General features: G+C 36.8%; 1 protein-coding gene across 2 annotated transcripts in view; it reads left to right on the top strand.

The window, feature by feature from the left end:
* The window catches only part of Clvs1 (clavesin 1), a 233799-nt gene that overhangs the window by 113700 nt on the left and 94753 nt on the right, over positions 1–25346 (top strand). For both annotated transcript variants that reach the window (XM_003464393.5, XM_005001211.4), the window contains one exon: positions 43–217. In XM_003464393.5, coding sequence (XP_003464441.1) covers positions 43–217 — 175 coding nt within the window. The remainder of the gene's footprint in view (positions 1–42; positions 218–25346) is intronic.

Here is a 25346-nt window from a genome sequence, read left to right as displayed (position 1 = left end):
AGGCTTATATTCACATGACTCCTCTTTCTGCTTTGGCCATAGGAACTCCTTCACAGACATCCTCCGTGCCATCCTACTGTCCTTGGAAGTCCTTATTGAAGATCCAGAGCTTCAGATAAATGGCTTCATTTTAATTATAGACTGGAGTAATTTTTCCTTCAAACAAGCTTCCAAACTGACGCCTTCAATCCTTAAACTGGCCATTGAAGGGTTGCAGGTATGTTCAAAGAATGTGTAACACAAGACTGTGTGACAATGTACTTTCTTCTGTTACAACCAAAGTAGTATACATAAAATTAATCTGTGAGTGCTTCATATTTTTACCTTGACTTGGTTTAGATGTTTATGTTGTTGTTTAATTAGCCTTCATTTTCATTAATAACTCTAAATTGCTGTTACCACAGGCGCAAATTACCTATAGTAGCAGTAATGAATAAAGGTTGGAGATGTTTGGCTTAATCCATCTGAGAGTTCACAACAATTAAAACTAGGAAACATCTGCTTTATGAACATGTTTTTCACAGAGGTAGCATGGGGATTTTCCAGGGTTTCCAGAAGCATGTTTGGGCCCCAGAAATGTACCCAGTGGATTGTCATTTCCCAGAGCATCAAATGCTGCAGTATTTGTGCTGAAGTTATTACTTTGGAACATACGAAAGGAAGCAAATAAAACTCTGTTCCTGTTTGTATGACTGGCTGTCACTTTGGAGAAGTGATTTTTGTATTGTGTGGATATATCAGGGTAGCCTGTTTCTTGGGACTCTTGTACTTTTAAAGAATCAGCGATTCTATGAGAGATAATGCTCCTTAGAGTCTGGATGACACATTGTCATAGTACAGAATTATGGACATAGTTTGAAGAGATTCAGAATCAGCATGAATAAAAACTCATATTCCTTCTTCAGTTGGAAGATTAATTCAATGCAGTGACCCCACCCCAATAAAAATAGTTATGTACAGTTACGTAAATAGCAAAATATAGATGCTAGATAACTCTGTCATACCTCATATCTCTTCAGAGTGCATGGGTTCAATTGTCCATTACATTCTTATAATTTAAGTAATTTGTAATCTGTTTCTTAAATTATAGTCTGTTTATAGTTGGTCTCCAGCAAATATCTAGCACTCAGAAGGCCTCAGATAAATGAATGTCTATCAACTGGATTTTATTTTAATGAGATTCTTTCCCATTTCCCACAGGAGAAATAGAACTGACATTTCAGAAGAAGAGTAGGGATGCAAATTGTCCTGGATGGTCATATCTTACAGTACACTGAAGGCACACTTTTAGATCTGGCTTAAAATCCTGATGGTAGACTTGTATATTCTTGACAATCAGTCACTTTCTTTCAGGTGTAAGGCCTTTCTCGTCTCTTATCAGCCTCTGAATATTTATCTCTCTCCCTACAGCTTGGATCAAGGGAGTTTCAAAGAATACTTCAAGGCATATTTCATGCCCCATAGTTATGCTGACCATATTCTGGAAACTTCTGCACAAGCTTCATGTGATCTCATCATATTTTTGTGACTCAACTTGTATGCCTTTATAGGATTGTTGTATGACTCACAAAGAAAAAAATGTCTTTTATATAACCCTATGTTTTAATACTTCTTTCTGAAAACGTGTGAGTTACATATGGCCCTAGCTAACCTCACTGGAGTGATATATGAATATTGAGTTAATACACATATATATGTTTTTAAAAGTAAAGCTATACAGAAATGTAAGGTATTCTTATGAGAAATATCAAATGACCTTTGGTGGGAAGAAGGTGGGTCTTATATGAACCTTCACGTGTCATGTTCCAGGGTCTGAGATGAATTCCACAATGTGCTGTAGCTCCAGTTAAGGAGAAGGAGAGATATATGAGGCCAAAATATGTATCCTTTATCCTCCGGAGCAATGGCCTGGGCCTCCTAATTATATACTCATTTTTAAAGGCATTATAAGCTCTCTCTACTGCAGGAAAGCATTAGGACAATCTGCAGTCAGGCTGTCTGGGTTAGAATGCAACTCTTTCTGCCATCTTTGTCTGTCCAGACTCTGGAGTTCTTAGAAAGGTAGAGCTCTTCTTGTTAGGGTGAGGAAGCTCATGACCCCAGAGAAACTGGGCTGTGGTATAGCTCCTCCCCTAGATACAGATGCCCCATTTTGATCTTTTAGCATGTTTTGGCCAAGCTGAAGACATTTTGCGGGTTACTGAGACAGTTCTGATCTTGTCCCACAGTAAGTGGTCAGCTCTGGCCTGTGACTGGTTACTGATTACAGGCTATCCTCTCTCTGCCAGTGGGGACTCCATGAACTCCATGGTCCACTCTCATCTACTCTGCCAGGGACCTTTCTTCACCATAGTGCTCATGTCCACCTTCAGATAGCCATGGGCTCATGTCCATCTCCAGATATCTATAAACCACTGCAATGTGTTGAGAAAAATAAAACATAATCAGAACCAAGCAGAATTAATCCCTCTGTAGTCATCAGGGTTGTCCAGAGGGAATCCCATGCAGTTTTCTATTGTAAGGTTAATGAGCAAAGAGAAATTCTACAAAAGCATTGAGTGATTTTAATAGAAAGGGGACACTTGCTTAGAGCCAGAAACAGTGAGAGAAGGAAAGCCATGCTCCTTCTTCCCTTCATGCACTTTCTATAGTTCTAAGCAGGTGGTAGAAGAGATAGAATTTCTTTCCCAGGGCAGAGAACTTGCTCTCTCTGCTGTCCTGCTTTTTGTAGGGTCATTTTGAGAAGGTGGCCTGTCAAAAGGGATAATTAGAGCACAGTTGTACTCAATTGTCTGGTTTGGGATTTCCGCTGTTTGTAGGATTCATCTAGCATAACATACTGCTAAACCCCTGAAGGTTTGAGGGCTTTGGGGTATGATGGCTGCCCCTTACATAGTTAATGCAATATCTCCCAGGGGAAAAAAAGTTGGGGCCATCTCAGATAGCTCATTGTCCGGGCAGTGAGAAGTTAAGGTCATTTTTGTCAGTCTTGCACTTGCACCACATCTTGGTTAGAGTTCTGAGTTGATTCTTGTTCTCCATAATTTCAGCTGTTCAGGGACTTTTGATTACTAGTTGTTGCAGGTTGAGCTCTCAGGAAGAAGACTGCACCATGGGGATTCCTTAAGCAGTGCTCTTGGGATCAACACCTGTGGAAGGGAAGCTGCTGACAAGTTTGGCAGCAGGAGAGTCACACTGCGACCCAGTCATTCTGACTGAAGGCCTCCGATGTTCTGAAGCTGGGCTGACCCTCAGAGTGATTCTCAATTGGAGTCAGGGATGTACGGCACTGGTGGCAAAATACTGCATGCGCTCTGCAGCCAGCTGTTCATTATCACTGAAACAGCAGAGGGAGCTCTTTTCTGAGGGCAAGCACCCCCATCTCCTGGTGGCTGGGGCCATGGATCAGAGCATTTACTGGAATAAGCGAAAGATACCAGAAATACCCTATAACGTGGGTCTGGACGTGTAACTGTTCTTTTGTGGTTTACACATAGTCATGATTAACCCCTAAATGGAAGTGTCACAAAGTGATGGGAACTGGGCTCGCAACTCAGTGACAGTCTTCTATTTAGATTGATTAGTTGTATTTCTGTACTGCAAACTGTAATAACCCTGCCTCTGACAATCACAAAAAATGTAGTGTATGTATAGAACTTTGGCTATGCACTTAAGAAGCTGAATTAGTTACTGTAATCACAAAGAAAACTCATTAAACGATCACTTTAGTTTTTTTCAAAGTTACCTTGTATCAGCCAGTCATGAAATATTCACAGAAGATCTACTGCATATCTCTCTTTTTACAGCAATGTTTTGAGGAAATGTTATTGTTTAGAATATTAAGCTGAGCTGGCATGGTGACTTATGCCTGTAATACCAGCACTTATGAGGCTGAGGCAAGAAGATTGTGGTGAGTTTAAGGCCAGCTACGTAAGTGAATTCAAGGCCAGCCTGGACAACATGGTAAGATCCTTTCCGAAACAAAACAAAACCCCAGAATATTAAGCTAACCCAGGTACTTATTTTATGAATATTGGTTCAGAGACTTCTGTTAAAATATTCAATTTAAGAAATCATTTCCTCTTGCCCTGCTTTTGAACTATAAATGTGGTCATTATGTCAAAAAAAAAGCTTTTATATCTGTTTGTTACAACTGTTTCAATTTTAGTCAAATATAAAGTAATATTTATGCCACCATCTTAATAGAGCCCTGCATTATTCTCAGTTCTGTTGCAAAATCCTGGCAGAATGAGCAACACACTGAAGTTCTGCTCTTGAGCTTTGCAATGTTTCCAAAGTTAATTTTTGAAATTATTTCTTTTAAGTCATTGCAGCCCAGTTTTTGTTGACACCGTGTTTATCAATGTTCAGCCAACCTAGACAGCTAGAAAGCTTACTGTGTGCTAGTGTTTTATTAGAAAGAATTACAGCCATGCACCCTGGAAACTATTTACAAAATATTTGACTTCTTAAAGGACCCAAATATTTGTTAGTGTTTAGAGAAGCTTGCTTGTCACTCAGCACAGGACATCTAGGAAATACTCCCCCCACCATTTGCATGCTCATGCCATTACCTGGCCAATCCGAACAATTTACCACTTCATCAACTTTTGTTTACGGTTTATTGTGTGACTTTTTCCTGTTAAAGATGTTTTCCTAAGATTTTTATATCAGATTTGATTCAAATTCTCCCAAAAGTTTTGAACTACTCTAATGGAAAAAGAGGTCTATTTCTTGTCCAATGCTGTTTTCCTTCACCTCGATGATAATTCATCAGTTATTAACTCAGGTGGAAGAGGATTGGAGCAATGCTCAGAGACCTGGCCCATTGCCAGACCATCGCTTTAGCATCTCTGTTGGGTAAATCCTCTTAAACCTTGTACCATTATAATTGGTCTCCTTTTTCATTCATTGTTTTTACATCTGCCTTTCCAAAATACACGTTTATTGGCCCTGGGGATTCCAAAGTGTCATATTCAACTCAATGAAAAAATAGTTAAACATCTGTGATGTCAGTGGGCAATAAGAGAGTTCCTGGGTATAAAGAAATGGGATCATACTGTGATTAGAAACTTGGAAAGGCAAGTTGGGCAAATGCATTTTAATCAAAAGTAGATTCACTTTTCTCTATAGTCCATATCACAGACAAGTAGACACTGATTCATAGTATATTTATGACAGAAAACATGAGTCAGAAGTCTTCTAACAAAATTGCAGCAGAGATCAACATCATCCATTCTTGTAGGTGCTCACTCTCTAGCCCCTTCCTTTTGAAAGTGCACTGCCAAAACCAATATCATGATCATCTGGGGCTAGTTAGAAACGTAAACCCTTAGGCCTTGACTTAAGGAATAAAAGCTTTATTTCAGAGTATTAAAGTCTGAGAAGCACTACGTGAAGAGCTGTATAACACAAGGGATCTTAACTTTCAGTGCTTCAGACTTCCCTGAGATCTTCCCTGAGCCTTTATACTGGTTCCTTAACTCTGCAGCAGAGCCCAAGAATTTGTGCTTTAGAAATGTTTACAGCAGCAGTTGCTGGTACAAACCACACATTACTGTGGATAAGGGCAGAGTCTACATCTGGGCTTCAGTCCTGGCTCTGTTCTTGTCCTCAGGCAAGTTGTGCACTCTCCACATTTCCCTCTGCACAATGTGGTATCTTAACAATAGCCATCTCATAGGTTTATGGTGGAAATGTATATGAAAAATAACAGGATATAGACTGTGCTCACAAAATGCCCAGGTGTTACTGAAAGATTGAAGAGCCAGCCCCTAGCTCTCTTCTCCTGTGGCTCTAGTTCACTCAAATAATTTAGAACTCTCTTCACTGGCCCAACTCCGACAGGCTGCATCTCTCTTAACATTTAGCCTCACCAGTATGTTTAGGATCCCTAAACAAGGAGATTCCCTATCTACACTCTCTGTAGTCAATGACTTGGGTCTGATTTGGTGTCACTTGCCACACAATGGAACTTGAGGTGTTTTTCTTCCTATTCATGTAGTGTGATCTTTTTAATTATCACCCACCAGTGGAGGGGAGAATCCAGTGCTGATGTTTTGGCAGTTGAGTGATTAATGTGGCTGAAAATCACTTCCATCCTATAAAACTGTTCAGAAATAATGTTTATAAAACCTTTTGCTGATCCTTATTGTTTCCATGTAATCAAGAAGACTAAGAGCAGACTGAAGAAAAAGTATAGCTGTGTTTTTGTTAAAAAGGTTCTTAACTCTTGACAAAGAATCTAGTGTTTTCTAAATGCTCTTGCGTGCCGGAAGAATACTTTCCTTCTAAGAAAATTGTTTTACCTTCTCTGGCCACAAAGCTGTAATTTTGAATTGGCAGTAGAGCAACATGTTATTATGGAAATATTGGAGGAATAAAATTCTTCTCTAATGCTCTACCTTGTTAAGTATCAATTAAACTCAGGAAGATAATTAGAGCTAATGATCCTCTGGTGGATTCTGATGTCACAGAGTATGGCTCACATGAAGTAGTTCTGATTAAACAATTCTACCTCCAGCATACTTTTGATAAATAGTGTTTCTGTACTCTTGTGCATTAGAGACCTACTCAGACTTCCATTTCAGTCCATCAATAACCAGTCAATAGCTTTTGGTTCCAGCTATTTACAAAGGTAAACAGATACAGCCCCTACCCTCAGGAAGTTCATGATTTAAAGCTGAGGCAGACATGGAAATATATGATGGAAGCAATACACAGAGAGTGAGATATGAATTGAAGTAATAGAATCCCAGAGGAGGAATTCGGTGCAGCTGTGAGGAGTGAGCAATGGTATCCTGGGCATTGCCACACCTTAGCCAATTCTTAGCAGATCAGTTTGTAAAGGAAAGACAGTGGGGAAGAAATTTCAGGCAGTGGACATAACATAAGCAAAGACAAAGAGATGACACATAGTTCAAGAAGAGAAAGAGAATTAATTTCATATCCCTGAGTGCACAAATACCAGGGAAGGAGATAATGACTCCAAGTGCCACACTAAGGAGCTTGTTCTCTTCCTGCAGATAGGGAAGGGATGCAGCATATATATGCATTTCTCATGGGATTAATTCGGTGGCTATGATGGGGAGTTCCAAAGGTTGGGGACTCAACAGAAAGGGAACTGCAATCATCTGAGTAATAAAAGATAAGATTTTAAACTAAGAGTAATAGAAGGGATACAACAACCAACTAGGAAGCAAAATAAGGCAGAGCTTCATGATATGTGAGCCAAGAGTCAAGGCCACACTGTGCTGTGAGGCTAAGGTGAGGGGCAGATGGTGGTATCAACCAAAGAGCTCATACAGAGAGGAGTGGGCAGGTATTGAGGTAATGGGTAGTATTGGGTATTAGTACTATGGTTTGAAAATGTCCCCTGAAGTTTCATTGTTGGAATTTTGCTCCCTTTAGAGATGATGCCTCATGGGAAGTGGCTAGGTCACTGGGAGTACTCTCCTTGAAAGGCACTAGTGTAGTTCTCATGGGACACCACTTAATTTCCACAAATGCAGGTTGCTATAAATGAGCCAGACTAGCTCCTGACTCTTTTTGGTTTCCTTTGTCTTTGGCATTTGCTCTTGCTATGATTCCATCCATTAAATCCAATATAGTGAGGAGCCACTCACAGATACAAAATTGATAGGGCCATCTGATTTTGGACTTTTAGGTTCCAAAACTGAATTAAACAAACTGCTTTTCTTAATAAAGCATCAGCTTCAGATATCTTATTATAGCAACAGAATATGGACTAAAACAGTATAAATTTAAGATCCCAGCCAATAACTTAATTGTTTATATTAAGTCTGAGTAAAGGGAGATGTAACTGGATCATGATATTTAAAATACAAGGTAGGGGAATATCATTCAAGGAAAAGCTAAGGGTGAGAAACAATGAGGAGAGACATGAAGAGCAACATGTACTGAAAGTTAGATGAGAAGCTGTCATGGAGAAAGAGAAGGTTAGGTAGGGAGCTAGGACAAGAGACAGGTCAGAAACAAGGAAAGTAGGGCTCCCATGGGCATAATTAGCATGGTGAAAAGGCAGGACTGCACCATCCAGAGATCTCAGGGTTGAGGGGGCATGTAGAGGAAGGGAGATAGCTCTGTCAAGAAATGTGCCTCATGGACCATCATGTTTGGGGCATACAGGAAACCAGATGAGAGAGAGAGCAGGAAAATGGTAGCGGATCAAGTCCTCCATCTTACCTCTTTCTGCATGACAAAGTTTCCAGGGAAGAATGCATTAGAGCCACTTCATACAGCGGTAGAAGATGAGGCTTGGTAAAAGACTAACCTTAGTGAATGGTTAAGTTCCAGGACAATGTTTTTTAAAGCACCAAAAAGAGATCTCTTGTTCTTATGATTATAAAATGAAACATGGCATGGTTGTTCAGGGAATCTATTCAGAATATATAGTGTAATATATTTTCAGCAATATAATCTGTTACAGTCTAGCTTTGTCAGTATTATATGGTCCTAGGATCAAGTTCAAGCAGCATTTGGTGTTCTTTTTTTATTTAAAAAAAGACAAAAAAATGGAAAATGGGTAGAAATAGTACATACTTTCAAAGAAAAAAATAAACAGTAATAAATCACTTGTTGATGTTTACATATTGTCCTCTTACAAATAATTGTTCAAGATACAAAAGTGGAACATATAAATGGGAATTCCAATAGCGAGACTGCAAGTAGTTCTGCACTATCTATTACAGACTTAGTAATATGGCTATCAATCCTATACACTTAAACATGTACGCATTTATCCATATATTCAATTATGTTGAGATTAAATAAACTAAAGCAGACTAAAATCACTCTGAACAAAGATTAATAGTATTGCTGGATTTCACATCATGACACTCCAGAGTCAGCACTGGGTACTGTACTGCCTTTTTTTCCTTCAAAGCATTTGTTCATTTCATCATGTGTCATAAGATCAGTTCTTGTAAACTGATAATAGGTTTTACGCAAGCATGAGTCTTAACATGTATTTCTATCCTTTCTATATTAGACGGAGAAACAGAACAAAGCAGGACAGAACAAAACATATTCCTATAAACATATAAAACTAAAAAGACATATAAAGCTGCTGTAAAAGGAGTTCTCCCATGGTTACAGTGTTGTCTCTTGTTACCATCAATAGAATTGGCTATATCATCAGATAAAGTATAACTGAATATATCAGTACATAACAGTATTAACAGAAACACAACTTTGTAGATAGTATAGAACTACAAACAGGTAATAATCAAATCAGAATTGGGTATCATAGTGAATCATTGTCATTTTCAGCATAGGTGTCTTTACCCTCTAACTTGATACTATCACCTAATAGTTTTGAATAAAACCTATCAATAACAAGCAGCAATCAAACAAATTAGATTTAACTAAGATCAGTCATGATATAACAGTATGAGTTATATAGGGATCCAGATTAAGTTAACAGGAAATTAAAGATGATTACTGTGCTATATCCTAATAATTTTGGGATAGATGCCTGTGCCCTCAGATCTAGTTCTTGTATACAAACTGAGATGGAATAAATTCTATCTAAGCAGAGTAGAGCGAGTAATATGGGTTTTAATTCCTGACACATTATTAGAAATACCTTCTGCTGTCTTTTTAAAGACTATTCCTCCTCTTTCACTCCCCCAGAGTGTACTGAGTATTTTTGGGTCTCCCCAACACCCTCAGTTTTATATTGGGAGGGGCAATATGCTATTTACCTAAGTGTTTCTGAACTTTCTCACTCCTGGACTGGATCTCTAGTTGTATTTCTTTACTTATTGAAGCCTGTCTTTCCAACCTATCCATAAATACTGGTCCAGTTGCCCCTATTACTCTCTGGTTTCCTATCACATGTAGTTCTGTTTCTCACATTTGATTTGGGTCCATATACCTTTCTTCAGGTTAATTATATTTCCTATAAAGAGCATCTCTGTGAATCCTACCAATTGATCCACTCTGCCTGCGATTCTTTTTTTCCTTATTTAAGTGTATCTAGGCCATCTATATTAGAAATTATATCAAACTTTCTCTGCCTCATTTCTGTTGTGCTCTTTCCATCATTAGTTGTCTGTCTTCTTCATTTCTCTTTTTGCTCCATTCATTGGGCCTCTCTGCCACTGTTCCTGAAATCCTGGTGCTTTTCCCTCTCTTTAGAGTAGCAGTATTCTCTGTAGGGTTGGATTGGTCCCTGTGAATTCTCCCAGTTCCTCTTTACCTTGGAAGCATCTTGTTTATCCATTAATTTCCAGGGACATTTTTTTCAGGGTACATCAATCTTGGCTGGAGGTTATTTTCTTTCAGGACTTGGAATACTTCGCCCCACTCTCTTCTCAATTTGATGGTTTGCACCAAGAAGTCTGCTGTAATTCTGATTGGTTTTCCCTTTTAGGTAATCTGTTTCTTGTTTCTGACAGCTTTTAATATTCTGTTCTTATATTGGATTTCTGGGATCTTGATTATTATATGCCTGGGTGTAGTTCTGTTTTGGTTGTAGGTGGCTGGAGTTCTGTATGCCTTGTACGTCTGATTATCTTTTTCTTTTCCTATGTTTGGGAAGTTTTCCTTAATTATTTCTGTGAGTAGCCTTTGTAGTTCCTTTGTTTGTACCCCTGCTTCTTCATTCACATTCTTTATTAAGTTATAGATCCTCTTGTCATCTTCTAGCCTTTGTATTGTTACTGTTTCCTTGTTATTTTTAAGAAATTTTTCCTTTTGTGATCCCACATTGCAAACCTGTCCTCTAGTTCAGATAATCTATCCTTAGTTTCTTTCAAGCAGTTTTGCCAGCTTTCAATGGAGTTTTTAATTTTTGGTAATCTCTTTGAACTTGCTTCATATATTCTCTATTTTCTTTATCAAACAATTCTCCCCTTTTTTTGTGTGTTCTTCCCTTCTTCCATTTGTCTTTTTTGAGATGTGCTTAGCATTTCTTTAATTATTCTATTTATATCTTGCTTTAATTGGTTAAATACTTCACTTTTGAACTCGTCTATGAGGTCCCGAAGATATTGCTTTATGTCTTCTGGTGCCGTGCCTGATATTGCATGTTTTCTGTCCTCATTCTCCTTTGCATTTACCTTTCCTGGACCAGTGTTCTCAGGATTAGGGACTGAGGACCCTTTCTTGCTGCCCCCTCTTCTCATATTTTTTGTTCCTTCCATACAGGTGTATATAGGAAGCCCAGTTTCTTTCTTTGTTGGTTAGTTTGTCTGAATCATGCTGGCTAGGTGCTCCCACCCACTGCAGTGTACTAGGGAGTTACAGACTGGGACAGCCTATGCTGGGCCTGCCCCTCCAGCTCAAACTGCTGAAGGCTTCACTGCATTAGTGTGTGCTGCCAGGCATAGGGACTTGGTTTGGGCTAGCCTACTGGGTCTCAGTCTCAGGCGTGGCCCAGGTCAAGTGCTCCCCACCAATCCCGCTTGAGAAGGGATTAGCTAACTGGAGTCACTGCAGCCCCTTTTTCTGGCCGGTCTGCCCGGTCCCAGAATGTCATCTGTTGGAGCCTCTTTGTCTATGGAAGGGTTTTCATTCCCGTCACTCACCACAGGTTGATGCAGGGTTCCCCGCCAGCTTGCCTCTCAGTTTGGTTCCTGATTCCCGTCCTTAGTGCAAATGCTTCTCCAGTGAGTTGAAACTGGCGGGCTTTCAGGTACCTCGGTAAGTTTCTGCTGCAAACGTTCAAGCACAACAGCAGCAGCAAGTTCAAGTATCGAGTTCCCGTTTGGTGTTCTTAAGGAGATCCCCACCGGAAAGGAGTGGTATAGAAAACCTTGCCCTACACTACCCACATTCTCCAGTGATTAAACTATAGATGTTAAAGCAATGCCCCTTGCAAAAAGCATATGTGAGAGTTCTTTGATTTTAAAGGACAGAAAAGTAAATCAATCTTGGTTCAAGCCAAACAAACAGGGAATACATTTACATAACAAAACAGTTCAGTTTTTTTACCTTCCAGGTTCAAGTAGACCAAAGCTAAAGTTGAAACAGTATCAACAACATCATGAGAACTTAATCTCTTTTTCTCTTGGACACTTTCTCTATATTTACTTCATTTTCAGACAGATTTTTCCCACAAGGTGGTAACGGGGCCTAGACAGTTGCATGTTCAAGTTACTGCCTCTGGTGTCTGCACGCTTGGCAGAGGTCAAGGGATTGGGAGTGCTTGGGTAAAGATTATGATCTTACCCAAGGTGCTACTTCTGAACCACATTGCTTCAAAATAGAGACATGAAAAAGATTGATTAGGACTATCAATCAACCTCACATAAGATTTTAATTGCCTTGGAGGCCCACTAAAGCCCCCAAACTGTTTGTTGTGTCCCATCACAGGAGAAAGTACACTGTTAGATAAACAAATGGTAAAGGGAAGTCCATTTGCACCAAAGGAAAGCATTTGTTGCTAAGATACCACTAAACAATGCTACCACCTTTTAGGTCAAAGACAAAATTTCAAAGTACAGTTCTTTATTTTTATACCTAAAAATGTCTAATTTTTGTGTAATAAACTTCTTATTGATGTGTAAATTACAAAAACCTATCTGAATCATAAATGTACAGCTCAGCGAATTTTAAAAAATGAAAGTAAGTAACCAAATTTAGACCAGGAGAAAACAGCACAGAGTACTGCAACCAATAACTGTCCTCAAAGGTAGCCTCTTTCCTGACTTCAAACTAACCGATCAGAGATAGCTAACTGCCTGTGTTCAGATGTTTCTGTAAGAGTCAATCATTCTTTTGCGGCACGGCCATTGGTGTTCTGACTTGGCTGTACCTTTCTGTAAATGATCTGAAGTTATTCATAGGTATTTTCAGGCTAAGGAGTGCACATTGTGGAATTACTAAGTAATTGTATCTTAAAGAATATGGAATATGCAACATCACATTGGTGTTGCAAAATTGCTACGTTAAACTTATATACTTTATTCTTGAGAGTCCTTTGACACTGAATTAGAGTTGAATCACTTTCACTTTACACATAATTATTGATTTAGTCTTATGGTTTCTAAGTTCACCACATCTTGTTTGCCAACTCCCAAACAAGAATTTGATCAGAAGTTAAAGGACATTACTATGTAGGCAATACTAAGTAGCAGCAGCTGGCTGGGGCTGTAGCTCAGTGGTGGAGCATGCAGTTAGCATGCATCTGAGGCCCTGGGTTCTAGCATCATGCATACACACAAACACATAGAGGAGAGAGAGAGAAAGGGAGAAGGAGTGGGAGAGAAAGAGGGAGAGGGAGAGGGAGAGGGAGAGGGAAAGACAGACGGACAGACAGACAGACAGATAGAGACAGAGAGAGACAGGGATCTGGAGGCAAAGAGCAATACAGACAGAGAGAGAGAGAGAGAGAGAGAGAGAGAGAGAGAGAGAGAGAGAAGAGCAATACAGACAGACAGAGAGAGAGAGAAAGACAGAGAGAATGAGAACAGTAAAACAGCTGACAGCCAGGAAGAAACACAAATAATATAAAATTTTACTACTGAAACTAGAAACTGAGTTTATTTAGTACAGAATTTAATGTTCTGTGATAGCCCTGAGAGCAGCAATGTATCACAGCATTGGATATGATATGTGTAGCCATAATCCTAAGATATCTGAAACAATGTCGGTCATATTCAACCAGCATTACTGAAAGAAGTGACATAGATGTGTATGAAACATTAGAGGGATTTTTAAACTACAATGAAAATATGAGACAGATTATGAGACAAACCTTTAATCATTTGTGTATCTTATGAATTCCAATATTAATTATTTCATAGATTAAAGGGGTTAACATAGTAATTTGATAGTTAATAAAGTTTCTACACTAATAAAAGTTGTTTGAAGACTTTCACTTCAGATTCTCCAAAATAGAACAGTAGAGCCTCAAATCTTGAAATCTGGACCATTGTCTGAAGTTAACGTCAGCTCTTAAAAATCTTACTCTTGGGGTACATTATGCATACCCACTACTGAAATATCTTTTGAGGGTTGGGTCATAGCTCAATGGTAGAGTTCTTGCCCAGCATGCATAAGGCCCTGGAGTCAATCTCCAGCCTGGGGAATAGGGCTAGTAATTTTATACATAATAAGAAAGTAAAAATTACACAGAACTGAACTCAAACATTTTAATCAATAGATTTGTCATTTTGAATTTACACAATGACCAACTTCCTAGTTCTTTAAACATTTTGCAATAATATTATTTATAGTTATTGTAAAGTATGTTGTTGTTCACTTCTATAATGATGTATCCACCAATCTCTAATTTTGGAATGTTTAGAATGTATATCCAGTATTATATAATGATGATGCCATGAATAGCTCCTTAAATAAATTTTTTGGGCCATTCTTCCTTAGAATAAACTTCTAGAGATAAATATATCTTGTTGATACTGTACAGAAAGGTTTCTTTGTAAAAAAAAATTCACCAGTAAACTCTGAACTGGACTGCTTTCTAAATGAAAACTAGCATTAGAAATGTAAAATAATTCTTTGCTGTTTTTAACATCTCCACAATACTTGTACCTCACAGCATCTTTTAAAATCTCATTCATTTTCATTACTAAGTGAGGTGGAACAGTTTCCATATGCTTATCAGAATTCATATTCTTTTTTCTGTGTATTTCCTATTCATGGATTTCTGCCACTTTTTGGTTGGAAATTTTAAAAACTAGTTTATAAAAGATTTCTATTGCTTAAGGAAATTAAATTTTTTTCTGACATCACAGATAATTTTTCATAACCTAATCTTACAATGACTATTACTTAGTTTTACTCTTGTTTAAAGCAGTTTTAAAAGTTTATAGAATCATGTCAGTGAAATTATGTTTGCTAGAACTTAGAAAATCTTGATTCCAAATTATATATAAAGTTTACTAATATTTCTTTTTAGGTTTAGATATTATTAAAATTTAGCGTCTTAATCTAGCTGGAACTTAACATTTGAAGATATGTGAGGAAAACATTTAATTTGTTTCTCTATGTGTCCTGTTGTTCTAATATCAGTTATTGGACAAAATATTCTAAAATGTAATTTAGAAGATAAATAAGTCAATGCAGAGGGCATATTAAAACAGTGAAGCCTAGCTTAGAGTTATTTATTGAATACCTTCTGTAAGAAATATGAACAAATTTTGATAAATAGGAGTAATATGAATTAGCAGAAGATGGAGAGATAAGATTCACTGCAAATCAACAACTATTTATCTGTCTAACCATGTGCCAGAATTCCTAGAAGCCATAAGTGGAAGACTCAGCTCTCATAAGCTTAGCACAGGATGAAAATTAGCTTAGTGTGTTCCAGACCACCTAAAAGAAAAAAAAAAAAAAAAAAAGTATTGCTTAGCCAGGCACAGGGCAATCATTGTAGGGTTCAAAAGCTGGACTAAAGAGTTTGCAAAATACATTTCATTGCTGAAGAATTCTAGGACATGTAGTCATAAAGGAGATTTATTTTGCTTCAATAATAGACTGGATTTTAGCATTTTAAAGATGTTTAATGGAGAGTACAAAGAATATGAAAAAGCCAAAAAGATTAGGCTAATGCGAGTTCAGCTGAAATGTCATTAGTTGAGAGGACTAATCCTTAATACCCTAATCTGTGGACTCATTAGGATTTGGGAGAAATTATGGATAACTTTTTCCATTAACTGAATGAGACTTTAATTAAGACATTCCTAAAAAAATACTTATAAGGCAACATTAAATTGGATTTTAAGACTTTAGAAGAAGTCAGTTCTGACAGAGAATCTGTAGGAGACCCAACTCCAAAGCTAGAAATGAATTCGGTATCTTGATAGATCCAAGACATGAGAACACTATGAAATATCAGTGAAGGTAATCATTAAATTCATTGGTATAAAGTTATATTTCCAGATTGTTTCTGCAGTTCTGTAATACTTGAATTTTTAATTTTTTAAAACATGAAAATCTTATATATAGCACCTTCCTTAAGAAGGTTAGCTACATACAATTCTCTTAACCCCAAATCAATAGGTATGTAGAGAAAATAAGTAACTCTAGTTAATATTTGACAGTTGTTCTACTCTATTCATTTTAGCATATTAGCGCTGCCTAATACTGCTTTGTTCTCTGAGCCAGTTGCTAATTTCCTCTTTGATTACAAATGACTATTTTTGTCTTATCCATAACTGATAATGAGTATGGTTATATATCGTTAGATACTACCACCTTCCCTAGAAGATTTTCTCTAACTGTCCTAATTTTTGGTGAACTTTTCTTCCTCTAAAATGTCTTAAATCACTCAGTCTTAGATTCAAAAGAGCTCTTAGGGCTGAGTATGAAGTTCACCAGACTTGCTTAGCATATTAGCCTGAGAGGCTCTTGGTTTGACCTTTGGGGGGATGTGATATCTGTGAGGTTCAAGCATTAATTAGCATACTTCAGAATATATAAGAAAAATTTTAAAACAATACAAACAAACAAACAGATTTCTAGGTTCATCTACTGAATGTCTGGTTCCACAGGGCTGGGCTGGGGTCTTAGAATCTGCATTTCTGTAAGGTCACACATGATGCTGACATTCCTGGCCTAGACACTTCACTTGATATAACTGCCTTAGAGCAACTGCTGTAAAAGTAACAAACCAAGAAACAAACTGATTTTCTCAATTTCGCAAGGCTAATTTCATGCTTATTACGAACTTCAGGAGCATGTGTTCAAGGTCAGGCATTGTGTCCATACTCATGTATGAAAATCTTTCTCTCCTTAAATAAAAATTAATTTTGAATGAAAATATGTATTTCTCAAACTTATACATTTATTTTTAAATAGGGAAATGTCCTACTACTCACCCATTTTTCCCCAATAAGAACTTTGACTGAATACATGACTCTTTGTTTCATTTATGGAATAAATGCTTCTTCTAAGTTCAAATCCATTTCCTTACTAGTTTTCAAACTTTCATCTTTTCTTTCCACACTTAGAACCATTGCTTTGTTTAGGGAACCTCATTAGTTCTTTCCTAGTAGACAGGATAGTTTCCTGCTCATTCATTTTACCTTGGTCTGGGCTAGTTTTGATCCATTCATAAAGTTCCTTGTCTCTCTAAAATTCAAGCCTGTCTGTTAGTATACCACATTTTCTTTTACTTATATATAAAAATGTTTATATATTTATATATAAAAGTACAATAGCTGGAGATTTAGCTCACTGGCATAAGCACCTGCCCAGCAAGCACAAGGTGGTGAGTTAGATCCTGGTACAATAAATAAATAAATAAAATTAAAAAAATATATATATATATGTATAAAATTTTAAGCTTAAAAAATAAAATTTACTGGGGTATTTCGGAAATTTTCAAAAAATATGAAGAAGACATAAAAATCAACTATAATTTCTTAGCATAGAGAAAACCACATTTCACATTTTGGAGTATTTATTCTTCATCTTTAATTTTGTCACAAAGGTATGCAGCAGTTTTAAATTGAATTTTCCTTTTTTAAAAGTCTTATTGAAGTGTAATTTATGTGCTATATAACTCACTCATTAAAAGTGCACAATTACTGTTCCTTGGTGTATTCAGTGATGTATGAACACCACCACAATCAAACTTTAGAACATTATTATCCTAGAAAGAAACCACATACCCTTTCCATTGTCAGTCATTCTCAATGTACCATGCTCTCCGCTTGTACCAGTGCTGTAGACAACCATCAGTCTACTTTCTGTGATTCTGGACCTTTCATACATCCTTTGGGGCAGGTTTCTCACTCACCATGTTTCCAGTACTCTTCCACGTCAGAGCATGTATCAGAACTTTATTCCTTTCTGCTGAATATTTCACTGCATGTCTGTGCCATGTTTTTTTTTTTTTTTTTGTTTGCCTGTTCATCAATTGCTAGCCATTTAGGCTGTTTCCACTTTAGCTATTATAAGTAATTTGCTATAAACATCTGTGTACATATATTTGAATGGCCATGGATATGTGCTGTAAGAAATGAATGTCCTCTTTTCTCTCAGGAGGTGGAATAGAAATGCTGAGTCATGTGGTGACTCCACATTTAGCATTTTGAGAAAACTACCAAACTGTTTTCCAAAGTGGGTGCATCATTTAGTATTCCTAAAATATGTAATATTCATACAGCAATGAATGAGGAGTCTAATTTCTCTACATCTTTACCAAACTGTCTGCTTTGTTTTATAATGCCGTTTTTCTAAATTATAGTTGCATTTTTTATGTGTGTGAAGTAGTATCTCACAGTGATTTTATTTTGTATTTCTTAATGACTAATGATATTCAAGCTCTTTTCATGTGCTTATTGATCATTATAACACATTTTTGGGGGAATTGTCTATTCAATTCATTCTCAATTTTTAATTGGATTGTCTTTTTATTATTGAGTTGTAAGAGACACTTGTGTGTTCTAGATATAATTTTCTTGTCAAATAAAATATTTTTCCCATTTTCAAGATTGTCTTTTCACTTTACTGACAGAATCCTTTAAAGTACAAGTAGTTGTAATTTTAATGAAGTACAAATTCCTGTTTTTCTTCTTTTGCTTTATGCTTGTTTGTGCTTTTGAAGCCACTAAAACTGAAGAAAGCTTACTCCTATTTTTTTCCTAAGAGCTTTACATTTGAGTCTATGATGTCTTTCAAGTTATTTGTGCACTTGTGTATGTTTTGGAAAGAAAAATAGGAGCTGGGATATTGATACAGACTGTTAAATATTAAGGTCAATTTAGAGGATGCTGTTATTACAATATTAGGTCTTCTAGTGCATTAACTTTAATTTCATTCTATAGTATTTTACAGTTTCCTTTTATAAGTCTTATGCTGCTTTTGTTAAATTTATTTTAAGTAATTGTTTGGGACATTTTAAATAAAAGTAATTTCTTAACTTCAGTGTTAAAGTTTTCATTACTAGTATACTGAAAGGCAATTTATTTTCGTATACATTTGATTTGTATGTTCTGTTCTGTAACCTGGTTGAAATCATTTATGACTCCTAATAGTGCTTAGTCTTGGATTCTTCAGGATTTTATATATGCTGGATCATGTCAATCCAAAGCAGAAATAGTTTTTCTTTTCCAATTTGGACACATTTTAATTATTTAGTATTTTTTGCCTAAATAATCTGACTAGAAAATCTATGCAATGTTGAACAGACATGGTGAGATCAGACATTCTTGTCTTGCTTCTGATTTGAGGTGCTTCTGATTTTAGTCTTTCATTATTAGGTATAAGATTAGCTGTGGGTGTATCACAAATGCCCTGTATCTGCTTGAGAAGTTTTCCTCTGTTCCAGTTTAGTTGATTTGCTCAGGGAATCACATCATTTTATCTAAAAAAGTCCTTCAATGTGGACTTGTTTTCTTATCAGAGGAAGTTCCAGCTCCATCACCTGTGAAAGAGGGCTCTCTTGGACCTGCAGGCTGCTCAAATTTCCATTCACATCTCTTGATGCCCCCTCTGAACCTTCTTTCTAGCTTCGTCTCCAGATATAGAGCTTCTGTGGCAGCAAGTGACAAGCTTTTCCTTGTATTCTACATTGTTGCATGTCTCTCTGATTCCCCTTATGCTTTATACCTGCTGACCTCCTTAGTGTTCTTTAAAACATAGATTAACAGTTACTAATTTCAAAAAGTGTGTCATTAAAGTAGATTTGGCTTAAGCACCCTTCTTTCGTAGTCTTATAACATTCTGCATATTTCTGTGCTAGAATCCAATATACTTTTCTACATTGTTGATATGTGACAAAGGCAATGTCTTAGACATTTTTCCTCCATGGGGAACTCAGTAAATTGATGGATAGTTGACTGTGCGTATATTGAGATTTACGATTGTTGTATAGTGGATATACATAAATGAATTAAAAACTCATGTAATTCTAAAGTTCTTAGCAACTGCAAAAAGCAAGAGACTAAAGGCAAAGAGAGTTACTGTTCTACAGTCTACAAAACACAAATTGGAAGAAAATGGCTGGCAATTAAAAAGATATATCAGTGAGGAGAAAGAAAGGGTAAAAGGAAGCTGAAGCAAACGATTTCCACAGAATTTGTTTCAGTTGTTAGAAATGATGTTTCCTATGTCATTCTTTTTTATTTTATTTTAAAAAAAGATTAAGATAAAAGAGGACATAACAAAAAAGATCAGAACAGAACAAGTTAAGCAACATAGTGTTTCACCACAAGATAACCCGACATAACAGTAGCTACCATAGTGTCCCTTTTCTTGAAATATTTGGGTATACCTTCGTACACTGTAGTATCACACATAACGAGACAGTATAAAACCATTCAAGAGAATGAAAGTATTACAGGGTATTCAGAACCAACTAAGAAAATGCACAATGGTTACTATATTATCACCCTGTCCATAAAAATTTTTGTTTATACTATCATACCTAATAAAATCCAATAAGATACAACATGATAAAACCAATGGAGACAGCAGAACAAAAGCTTGGCAGGACTTCAAAACAAGATGATATTAAATCAGCACTAGCTATTATAATGTCTTGTTTTCTTCAAAATAGCTGTTCATATCACACCATCACAGACAATAAAATCAGACAACCCAGAATAAAACCATTCCAGCTAATGAATGAGAACATTATAAGGCTTCAAAGCAATATAATGGGGAATCATGTTTACCACGTACTTTTATGTATTCTTACCATTTCTTACACTAGGGAGACTATTCTGTATTTATACATGTGAGTTTGATTTATTTCGCTTCAGAATATGGTCTCAAGCTGCATCCATTTATTTATAAATATCTCAATGATTTTTTATAGCTAAGTAGTACTCCACTATATAAAAATATCACAACTTTTTTATCCATTCCTCAGCTGATGGACACTTAGGTTGTTTCCAGATCTGGCTATTACAAATTGTGCTGCTATAAACATGGGTGCACTTATATCACTGTGGTATGATGTTTTCAGTTCTTCTGGGAATATGCCCAGAAGTGGAATAGCTGGGTTGAATGGGACTTCGAATCCCAGCTTTTTGAGAAATCTCCAGACTGACCTGCACAGTGGTTGCACCAGTCTACACTCCCACCAACCGTGCAGTAGAGTTCCTCTTTCCCCACAGCCTCTGCAGCATTTGTTGGTGGTAGTTTTCTTGATCCTGGCCATTCTTTCAGGAGCGAGATTGAATCTCAGTGTGGTTTTAATTTGCATTTCTCTAATGTATGTCATTCTTTTCTAGAGACCCTCATTGCCCATCTCCCTCACTTGTCAAACATAATTGCCAACACTAATTATTATATATTCTATTCAAACTATATTATATAATAATTCATGTCCACTCACAAAATAAGGAAGAGTTGTGGCCTGTGATCATAGTAAAATCAAGTTTCACCAGGTACTGATGTTAACACTTGTAAGAGTCACTTAGAGCTAAAAACATTTAATAACTAAACATTAATACAGACAAGAGTGATTTCTTCATTCACACTGTTTCCAAAAGTTCACTGGCAGCAGAAGCTAATTAGTCAATAGTTATTGACTGTATGCAGCAACATGCCAGAAACAGGAGTGTGTAGTGAGTGTGTAACATGGAATGATGGAGAATCTGTGTGCTACAAGAATCTGTGTTCCACTGAAGGTGATGCTAGTTGACATATTAATTACTTATTATTGATTCTGCAAATATTTATTGAAAACCATCACAGATACTTTTATAGGAGTGCTCAGCTGCAGCAATAAATTTTTGAAAAACATAAAATTTCTGTCCAGAGAAGGAACACACTATAGTAAAGAAAGTCAGATGAATGTATGCCTGCATGTAAATATACATATATGTATACAGATATATGCAGTATCATTTATTCCTATATAAATAAATTCTAATAATGAGTATTATGCAAAATAAAAAAAAACAAGTTAGGATGATTGAGACTAGGGTTTGGATGTGAGTTGCAATTTAAAGTAGGATAATGAAAGTATCTTGAATAGTTTCACCACAAAGAAAAGATAAATGTTTGAAGTAATAGATATGTTTAGCCTGATTTAGACATTCCAAAATACACACACACATATCAAAACATTCTTTGGTAATCCATTAATACATATAATTTTATATATTTTTCTGATTAAAATAAATTTAAATAAAAACAAAGTAGGGTCATTGAAGTTGATCTTATTGAGAAGATAAAACTGAAGTTAAAACTTGAAGGACTTGAGTTTGTTGGCTCTGTAGTTGTGAAGGAAGATGCTCCCTGGCACAGCAACAGCTAAGAAAATGTCCTGGGGTGGTATCTTCCTGGAGTGGTCCCCGAGGGCAAGGAAGTTCAGTTTTGATGTCTAGTGACTGTGAGGATTGGTCAGTGTTGGGCGAGTGGAGTGCCCTGTCATCCTTGGAAGGGCATTAGACAGTCAAATGGGGATGAATTGGACAGCTTTGAGGAAAGGAGATGCTATCTTAACTGTAGAGATCTAAAGAAAACAATCCTAAAATTTATATGGAATCAGATGAGTCTGAGAATAGCAGAAGTCATTCTGGGCTTTAAGAGCAGAACAGGGGACAAAGCAGTGCCTGACTTCAAGCTATACTACAAAACAATAGTGATTTAAAAAAAACCACCAGCACGGTACTGAAGCAGAAACAGACATGTGGATCAGCGGAACAGAACTGAGATTCCAGAAACTTGAACAGGCAAAGTCAAGTCTCGGATCTTTGACAGAAGGACCAATAACCTGTGTTGAGGAATGATAACCTATTCAACAAGAGGTATTGGGAAAACTGGTTATTTGTTTGCAGAAAAATGAAACTGCACCCTTATCTCTCACCATATACTAAATTAAATCAAAATGTTTAAAGATCTAAGCATTAAAACAGAAACATGAAACCTTCTACAAGATAAAGTAGGCAAAATACTTGAAGACATAGATGTAGGAAAGGATTTTCTAAACAGAATCTCAGTTGCAAAAGAAATAGCAAGAATGAACAAATGGAATTATTTCAGACTAAAAGTCTTTTGTATAGAGAAAGAATAAGTCAGTACAGAGGAGACAACCTACCAAATGGAAAAAAAAGTTTTGTCAGCTACTCCTCAGACAGAGAACTAACTTCTGGAATATACAGAGAACTCAGAAAACTCAAGCTTCCTGAAATAAAAGGCCCAGTCAAGAAATGGGCAAAGGATCTGGGTGTGGTGGCACATGTCTATAATCCCCACACTCAGGAAACCGAGGCAAGGGAATCGTTGGAAGCTCAAGGTCAGCCTAAGCCACACAGTGAGTCCAAGGAAGTCTGAACTACATAGCAAGACCCTGTCTCAAAAAATAAAAAAATAGGCAAGAGAAATGAAGAAACATTTCACAGAAGAAGAAATACAAATAGTCAATGGATATATGAAAAAATGATCAACACCCTTTATCATTAGAGAAACATAAATTAAACAATGCTCCAATTCTGTCTTGCTCTAGAAAGAATGTAAATCATTAGGAAATAAAAAAATAGCAAATGCTGATATGGCTGTGATGAAAAAGGAATAATCCCTCACTGTTGGTAGGAATGTAAATTGGTACAACCATTATGGAAATCAGCATGCAAATTCCTCAAAGAACTGAAATTTGAAATTCTGTGTGACCCAGCCATCCCCCTGCTAGATATCTTCCTCCCAAAGCCATCATAATACAGCAATACATGCACAGCAATGTTTTTAGTTGCTCAATTTGTAATATCTGAGGCCTGGAAGCAGCCTGTATACTCATCCACAGACAACTGGATAAGCAAAATGTGTTATCTGCATGTGATGGAATATTACTCAGCTATAAATGACGACATATCTGAAATATTGGTCAGAAAGTGGGTCCACTGGAAAATATAATGGGGTGAAACAAATCAGACACACATGCTTAAATACCATATGGTATTTCTCATCTGAGTGAGACATAGCACAAACAAAGAAAATGATAACATTGAGAAAAAGGCACAATGGAATGAATCTCTTGTGATAAGGAAGCGAACCAAGCTACTGACAAAAGATGAAGAGGAGGGGAAAGGGAAACAAGAAGATTAAAGATATGCCATGTACATCAATCCAATAACCCAAATTAATGTGAACACTATATGCCATAACATTGGCTAAGACAACCAATATCAACAAATATGAAAAAGGAAATAGAAGAGTTGGTGGGAAAGAGGGACTGCAAAGGGAGAAAATAAACTAGTAAATAAACAAACTAGTAAATAAATAAATAGTGTGTAATCACAGCCAAGATGATTATAAAATTTATGAATTGCAAATACGTACTAATAAATTTTTTAAAAGGTAATGCAATCTAACATGTTTTAATCATGGTACAGACAACCACTGGGTTACAGTGACTGAATTTAGGATTCGTCAACTTTGCAGTGGTATGAAAGCATACCCATTCAGTAGAAAATATATTTCAGATTTTGAATTATGGTCTTTTCCTGAGCCTGAGAGACCATGAGACACTGATGCTGTACAGTGTACGATGCTGCTAAGTTGTGATTTTTCATAAATTAGGTGATGTAGTGCAGTTTTGACCTTTGATATTTTCAGCTTATGATGGATTTATTGGGATACAGCAGTTGAAAAACATTTGCACTCTTATTGCTTTAAAGAACAACAGTCTTTATGTCCAGGAACAGATGCAGGAGAACCAGCTAGGAGATTATAAGCATAATGTAGGTTTGAGATATTCTAATGGCCAACACCAGGATGAAAAATGTGGAATGGCACCAGGTTTTAGACTTTAGAGTTCCCAGAAGCAGATGTGTGGATATTGGTAGAAAAGAAGGACTGAAGATGAATGTTTGGTTGGTCTTACTACTTACGGGGTGGGAAATGATGAAAAGAAGCCTTCAGATACAATTGATTTAGATGGAGTCAAGGAGACATGAATTCAGCTTTTGCATGGTAACCACGAAATCTTTCACTTTCCACAGGAAGTGACACTGCAGCAGTTGAGTATATAAGTACTAAAGATGTTAGCGTGGGATTCTAGGGGACATGTAGGAAGGACATCCATATGGGGTTTCCTGGGGAATTGAGAAATGCTGCCTCTAGAATAGGTCATTTGGGCTGTTGGGGTCCAGAAGGCTTCAAGAAGGGCAGCAGTATTAAATAATTAGGGAAATGTCTACAGAGAGAAATTGAGAAAATTCCAGACATTATTTAAGCAAGATCTTTGGAGCAGGAGCAAGCAAAGAGTTTGTGAGTTAAAGAGACCCTTGCCTGAGGGATTTCAGTAGATATTATGGGGTATAAACATGGATAAGTGACCTAGGGATAAATCTAGGTGGCCAAAGTCCAGGATCCTCTCTGGAACTTGATCCCTGAGCCTGTTGGTCATCACCAGCCTCCCTCCCAGGGCTTCTGTAACTGCAGTCTCATTTTTAGCACAG

This window comes from Cavia porcellus, unplaced genomic scaffold (assembly GCF_034190915.1).
Source record: "Cavia porcellus strain 051 isolate PalLab524CR breed Dunkin Hartley unplaced genomic scaffold, mCavPor4.1 scaffold_11, whole genome shotgun sequence".
Taxonomy (NCBI): domain Eukaryota; kingdom Metazoa; phylum Chordata; class Mammalia; order Rodentia; family Caviidae; genus Cavia; species Cavia porcellus.
The sequence above is the reverse complement of the archived record's forward strand: the minus strand, read 5'-3'. Positions and strand labels throughout refer to the sequence as shown.